Source organism: Telmatherina bonti, assembly GCF_933228915.1.
Source record: "Telmatherina bonti genome assembly, chromosome: 20".
NCBI lineage: Eukaryota > Metazoa > Chordata > Actinopteri > Atheriniformes > Telmatherinidae > Telmatherina > Telmatherina bonti.
This window is the reverse complement of record NC_136618.1, coordinates 11858191-11865599: the sequence shown is the minus strand read 5'-3', so window position 1 is coordinate 11865599 and position 7409 is coordinate 11858191. Positions and strand designations below refer to the sequence as shown.

Genomic DNA, 7409 nt, shown 5'->3' with positions numbered 1-7409 from the left:
CGCTCCTTCTCCTCCTCCGTCTCCAGTGTCCGGCGAGGAGGTCGCTCCTTCTCCTCCTCCGTCTCCAGTGTCCGGCGAGGAGGTCGCTCCTTCTCCTCCTCCGTCTCCAGTGTCCGGCGAGGAGGTCGCTCCTTCTCCTCCTCCGTCTCCAGTGTCCGGCGAGGAGGTCGCTCCTTCTCCTCCTCCGTCTCCAGTGTCCGGCGAGGAGGTCGCTCCTTCTCCTCCTCCGTCTCCAGTGTCCGGCGAGGAGGTCGCTCCTTCTCCTCCTCCGTCTCCAGTGTCCGGCGAGGAGGTCGCTCCTTCTCCTCCTCCGTCTCCAGTGTCCGGCGAGGAGGTCGCTCCTTCTCCTCCTCCGTCTCCAGTGTCCGGCGAGGAGGTCGCTCCTTCTCCTCCTCCGTCTCCAGTGTCCGGCGAGGAGGTCGCTCCTTCTCCTCCTCCGTCTCCAGTGTCCGGCGAGGAGGTCGCTCCTTCTCCCCCTCCGTCTCCAGTGTCCGGCGAGGAGGTCGCTCCTTCTCCCCCTCCGTCTCCAGTGTCCGGCGAGGAGGTCGCTCCTTCTCCCCCTCCGTCTCCAGTGTCCGGCGAGGAGGTCGCTCCTTCTCCCCCTCCGTCTCCAGTGTCCGGCGAGGAGGTCGCTCCTTCTCCCCCTCCGTCTCCAGTGTCCGGCGAGGAGGTCGCTCCTTCTCCCCCTCCGTCTCCAGTGTCCGGCGAGGAGGTCGCTCCTTCTCCCCCTCCGTCTCCAGTGTCCGGCGAGGAGGTCGCTCCTTCTCCCCCTCCGTCTCCAGTGTCCGGCGAGGAGGTCGCTCCTTCTCCCCCTCCGTCTCCAGTGTCCGGCGAGGAGGTCGCTCCTTCTCCCCCTCCGTCTCCAGTGTCCGGCGAGGAGGTCGCTCCTTCTCCCCCTCCGTCTCCAGTGTCCGGCGAGGAGGTCGCTCCTTCTCCTCCTCCGTCTCCAGTGTCCGGCGAGGAGGTCGCTCCTTCTCCTCCTCCGTCTCCAGTGTCCGGCGAGGAGGTCGCTCCTTCTCCTCCTCCGTCTCCAGTGTCCGGCGAGGAGGTCGCTCCTTCTCCTCCTCCGTCTCCAGTGTCCGGCGAGGAGGTCGCTCCTTCTCCTCCTCCGTCTCCAGTGTCCGGCGAGGAGGTCGCTCCTTCTCCTCCTCCGTCTCCAGTGTCCGGCGAGGAGGTCGCTCCTTCTCCTCCTCCGTCTCCAGTGTCCGGCGAGGAGGTCGCTCCTTCTCCTCCTCCGTCTCCAGTGTCCGGCGAGGAGGTCGCTCCTTCTCCTCCTCCGTCGTCTCGGCCTCCCGGCCGCCCTCCAGAGCCTGGCCTGCCTTCGTCGTCTCGGCCTCCCGGCCGCCCTCCAGAGCTAGGCCCTTTGGACTCTTTCCCCGGCCCTGTGCCCCTGGACTTTGTTTTTTCCCCTGGTCCCTCCTCCGGGCCCCCTCCTCCCGCCCGTCTCGGGACTCTGGATGTTTTTGGGGCCATCCGGTGGCTGGCCCTTGAGGGGGGGGTACTGTTATGATGTGGTGGTTTGCTTTTTCCTTGGTTCTGGGTTCCTGTTTTATTTTGGTAGTATTTCCTGTTTGGTTCCCTTGTTTGTTTGTTTAGCTTTATTGATTTCCTGGTCATTGAGTTCACCTGCGTTCACTTAGTTAATTTGCTTCACCTGTTTCTTGTTTGGTTTTTCTGTGTATTTATACCCCTCGGTTTCAGTTGTGTTGGTTGGTTCATTGTCATTCTGTTAATTGTCATTTTGTTGCTCTGCCCTGAGAATAAACCTCAGTTCTGTAGACTGGCGCCCCGACTCCTGCATTTGGGTCCACCTCCCTCCAGCCACTGTAACAAAATAGTTAAACGAGCTACTTAACCATGACCAAATTAGCAAGCTGTTAGTTAGCTGTTACCATGCAAAAGTAAACTTCACAGGTCATAACTTCTTACCTGATCCAGAGAAGACCTCACTCTGGCAACTGCAAGAAGCAAAATGCACTGAACTGATGTCTGCTCAGAAGATTTTAGGAGCACCATGCCAAATGAACTTTCAATGAGTGAGTAAGTTCAAGAAAAGTCTGTTGATTTACTTTAAAAATACTACTCTGTTGTCGTATATAAAGTTGTTTAACTGCAGCATCCGTCTCATCAAATGCACAAGTTCCTCCACATAATCGAGCGTGCAGAGTTTTCCCATCTAAAAAAGTCTCACACTATAGCAGAGGAAATAGTACTTCCCTCTATCACTGTTTTAGCTGAAGTAGCAGCCAATAAACTAAAGATAACAGACCATTTCTTTGGCAAACAATCATTTTTACAGTGTATTGTTTTATATTTGGACAGAACAATGCCAGTTAACGAACATTTCATAAGATAATCATGTAAACATGCCAAGTTAAAACCTATAAGGCTAGTTTCCATCTGTAGTCCTGCACTGTCACAACACATCTGTAGATATGTAGTCTCTGTCTTTTAAACCGGTGTTTTTCAGCCACTGTGCCATGAGAGATCATCAGGTGTGCCATGAGAAATGATCCAATTTCACCTGATGTAAAAAGCAGCTCGGTGTTCATCCAAACAGGCAGGTTTCTCACTCAGTAAGATCCAAAAAACTGCTTTTTCTTGTGTTTATCTGATTTCTGTTCATGATACTTTGACACAATGGACTTTATTTTATTATTACAGACTAAAAGAAACATTTCAGTTTGGAATGTGCCTTGTGATTTTTTTCCCCAGTGAAAACAGTGTGACTTTGCTCAAAAAAGGTTGAAAAACACTATTTTAAACATGACTAGGAGTTGATGTGGTACAAGAAAATCCTGCTCAGTTTCTCAGCTCATCTAAAGATGTTGTTTTCACAAATCACTTTTTACTATCATTTCCCTGAAAAATTTATCTTTGGTTTTCCAGGTACACCAATGGGAAGCAGAAGAGTATTGCCAGTGGTGTAGTTCAGGGTATATGCAGGTATACAGAATATACCCACTTCAGTTTGCATTTAGTATAGCCACTTCTAAAGCCCCTGTGATGCTTTTACGGTTACAAACATCCCCATGAATGCACGTCAATTAGCATCTCAGGCAGTGTGGGTGTCCTGACGCTGGATTGGACTATAGAGCCCAGTTGGAGAGTGTTATGACTGACAGGGTCCCAAAAAGCCAGAGTGTTGCATGAGATTGGACTGTTTGGCATCTCAAGCTTGGGCGATGAAGCGGCCCGCTTTCACTGGGACTTGGGCAGTATTTAGATTGTTCTTTTACATTAATTTAACAAACATCTGTGCTTCTCATTGTGTTGGTGTGTTACAAAATCTTAGGTCTCCCAAACATCGTTTCACTTCTCTCCTCTTGTCCTTCATGCAGACTCTGTCAGCCCACCAGGGCTTTGACTGTTTCCCTGTCCCACCTTTACACACAGCACCACATAAGATCTCTCCAACCTCTGCTTTTTGTCAGAGTTGGCGGTTCTCCATCTGAACATCCAAACTTCACACATACCTGCATCTAAAACTATGTTGTATCTCTGTAGTAAGACGTGGGTCAGATAAAACTTAGATATATTTTTAACCTAAATGTAATTTGTATGCATTGCATTGGAAGCTACTGGAGCCTTGTGAAGTTTGAGACTTTTTTCCAAAATAGAACCTAAAATATTGTAGTGAGTGGGAGCACCTGGGATAGAGTAAGCAGAGGTGATAAAAGGACTGAGTGTGTGCGAGGCATTCTTTGGAGAGGAGCTTGGTGACTGCTATTGGGTAATAACCCAGCCAAGCAACTATAGTGCTCAGTGGGCCTGGTGGCGAAGACAGTTAGTGGGATTGTAGGGTGAGTTCGCCATCCAGGCAGGGATAGGAGGAGTCAGGGGGACACATAGGAACACGCTCTTCCATTCCCCAGCCATAGGAGAGGTACTCCTGCCGTCAGTGGAGGCCTCATTGCACTGCGCCGGCATCTGCCTGGGACAGCTAACTGCGCCGGACCACCGCCAAAGCTCAGACCCTGTGGAAGGGTCTCAATCTGGGGGAAAGCAAAGTAGTTTTAGTTTTTAATTCTATAAATTGTATGAATGTGTGGATTGAGTGTAGGAAAGTTTGAATGGTTTTGCTTGCACCCAGTATTGGATCTTGTAGGAGTTGTTTATTTAGGAGTTGGACATTGCCGCTGCTTGTCTTACGATGAGACCAGGGATGGATGGGTCCTAAGAGTTCCTTCCATATCGGTGAGTTTGCGGGGTGTGGAGTTTGCATGTTCTCCCCATGTATGCGTGGGTTCTCTCCGGGTACTCCAGCTTCCTCCCACCTTCCAAAACACATGCATGATAGGTTAATTGGTCACTCTAAATTGCCCCTAGGAGTGGGTGTGAGCATGAGTGGTTGTTCATCTGTGTGTGGCCCTGCAATGGACTGGCAAGCTGTCCAGGGTGTACCCTGCCTGTCGCCCAAAGCCGGCTGGGATAGGCTCCAGCTTCCCCGCAACCCTGAATTGGAATAAGCAGTTCAGAAAATGAATGAATGAACATCAGAGATAAAGGTTGATCATTTGAGACCATCAGAAAACAGTTTAAACAGATAAATATAGAAAGACGAGTCTCAATGAGATCATATAACAAAAGAGCATCTCCAAACATCTACAAACTCCAACATTTGAAGGAAATCTAAATTTAATTCAACTTCATATGTATAGCTCCCCTTCACAACAATGTTGTCACAGGGCACTTTACATACACATCATTTCAAGCCAATTCATACATAGCCAATAATAATAGAAACCATCTGACTGCATTGAATCATGACTTTGATCCAATCCCCCATCCTGAGCTGCATGAGGCGGCAGTGGAAAGGAAAAAACTCCCTTTTAACAAGAAGAAAACCTCCGTCAGAACCCGGCTCAGGGAGGGAAGCCATCTGCCTCAACTGGTTCAAGAAAAAAAAAAAAAAGCTTCCGCTAAGAGAGAACTTGACATCTTCCTCGTCTCCTTGAGGATCGTGATGCTTGAATCTGGATCACTCTGTTGACATGGTCTGCTTCTTCTGCGTCCTGTGGAAACGAAACAGCACAGAGAGGTGAGAGAATTTACTGCAACTCAAACTCTTTCCCAACAGGAGCTATATACATGTTGATTTCCTTTTCTTCTCACACACTTTGACAGTCTTGATAAGAACAAGAATGATGTCAGACAGCTTACCTTCTCTGCTTAGTTGGAGAATCTGGATCTAATCCAGCTGCATGAAAAGCAGATGAGACAGATGTTAAACACTGACATTTAAAAGAGACCAGCTGTTTTCCAGCTGCAAAGTCTCATATCATAGAACACTTTGTCTCACCATTCAAAGATGATGGTTGTACTGCAGAGCATTACAATTCCCAGTATCTTCACTGGAAAAAAAAAAAGCCCCAAACTGCTGAATGCCTGTAACAAGACATCATGTCACCTTCTCCTCAGTGGAAAATGAAGTCGGCACATTCAACATTACTGTTTCTGGTCAATAAAGAATCAGGATAAGCCTGTTTTGGTTTTACCTTCATTTTTTTAAATGGATCAAAAGTGACATCTGACTCCTGAGAATATTTGCAGCAACGCAGTAGTAACTTTCTAGATCTGTCAGGTTCATCTTCAATGTGTAAATTTGTCCCTTAGACACATTAATGTGTCCCTAAACAGTCATGACTGAGACTGCAGTAAGTTAACTGTTTACCTTCAATTTTAACATGAATTTCTTGTGACGTCTGATTTCCCAACTTATTTGCAGCCACACAGCAATAATTTCCTTCTACTGTTACATTGAAGCTGTAAAATTCTCCATCAGACACATTAACGGGTCCATCTGAGGTGATCTTGAACCAGGTGAAGCTGCTGACGGGAGGCTTGGCTCTGCTGGAGCAGCTCAGATTCACCCAGCTACCTGCTGACACCAAACCTGATGGACTGATGGATGCTGAGGTGTCTTTAGGAGCATCTGAGGAAAATGTGACACACATTAAGTTTATTGATGAGAAACAGCTGAACCATGATGTGCTGACAGGATGACTTACATGAAACACTGAGAGTCTCTTCTGTCTCTGATGTCTTCACATGTTTTCCTTCATCCACAGGATATCTGGCAGAACATGTGATGTTGTATCCATCATGTGTGTGTGACAGAGTGATGCTGTGCTGGATTTTAGTGGTAAAGGTTCCATGTGTGTTTTCCTCTGTTTGACTGTGAGAGTCTTGTTGGAGATTCCAGGTGAGTTGAGGAGGGGAGTGTGGACAGGGAGTGAAAGCTGAGCAGGTTCACTATTTTCCATTCCAAGCTTCTTGGCACGGCGGATGGAGATATATTTGTGCTACAATGCACTTTTTTCAGGCCCTAGCTGTCGTAAGCAATCCGGAAGTCCAGGAATAAAAAAAAAAAAAAAAAAGCAGATATAGATATGAATCATAATGAATCATGTTTCTCTCATGAAAATGATTTCTGTTTTGCTACATGATGAAAGGTTTTCTTCTGATAGTCTGGCTTCCACAGCGCAGAGAAAAAAAAGCTTGTTAGATTGACAAATGATTGTAATTGGAGCCAATGTGTGAGCATGTCTGAGTTCTTGTCTTGTAACTTTAACCAGAGTGCGTGTGCATAGTATGTCCTGCTGCAGGAGGAGTGGGATTCTGGTCCTGGTGGTAAAACCTACCTGAGCCAAACAGCTCCTGCAAAGTGTCCCAGTTTTCTGACGGAATCCCAGTCGCTGACCTCCAGCACGTGGCTGCAATCAGGAACACCGCTCCGACTGGAAGGTAGCTGGAATAGAAAGTACGTGCATATAGAGTTTATCAAAGCTCATGCAACTGCTGAGAAAGTGTCGTTCCCAGTAAGAATTCAGGTGCAGCTCGGTAGCCTTTGAAAAACCCCAGAAATTTACAGGGATAAAATATTAACTCTTTTTTTAATTATTTGAGTAAAAATAGTTACCAAATAAAATCGTCTGCTTTTTCTAAACTTTCACAACGTGGAGTAAAAGGATATATATATTTTTTTTTTACTTCAGTATTAAGGAGCAAGCAAGATGCAGGTCCAGAACGTTGGATCCTTGAACATAACCGTCCACCGGCTTCTTTTTTCCGAGATACACAGTGACTGTCGTATTTTCATCACACTTCTACACTTCACAAATAATATTAGCAAACTCGATACAGAGAGGAAGAGACTATATTTACCGTTGTCATCCCGGGAGTTTCTCCATCTCCTGGTGCTGGAACATCCCTCATCTCAGAGGCCAGAGTTATCACAGCGCGGCGCGGCTACATAAAACTTGGCAGTTTTTTGACAAATTAGTAAAAGTACTGATAGGAGATGATGATAAAACAACAAGAGAAACTTCAAGTCATTTACAGAAAAACCAGAACAAACTATGATGGAGCATATCTGTCCCTGCTTGACCAGTAATAGTAATAATTAA

At 47.1% G+C, this 7409-nt stretch overlaps 1 protein-coding gene across 1 annotated transcript; it reads right to left on the bottom strand.

Annotated features, from left to right (window-relative positions):
• Positions 1 to 3836: 3836 nt before the first annotated feature.
• LOC306770706 (uncharacterized protein) lies at positions 3837 to 7176 on the bottom strand (the record flags this gene model as incomplete). The annotated part of the gene is made up of 5 exons (XM_079259606.1): positions 3837 to 3995; positions 5760 to 5935; positions 6012 to 6250; positions 6645 to 6751; positions 7168 to 7176. 5 exons carry the CDS (start codon positions 7174 to 7176, stop codon positions 3837 to 3839), a joined length of 690 nt encoding a protein of 229 aa, XP_079115732.1.
• Positions 7177 to 7409: the final 233 nt, after the last annotated feature.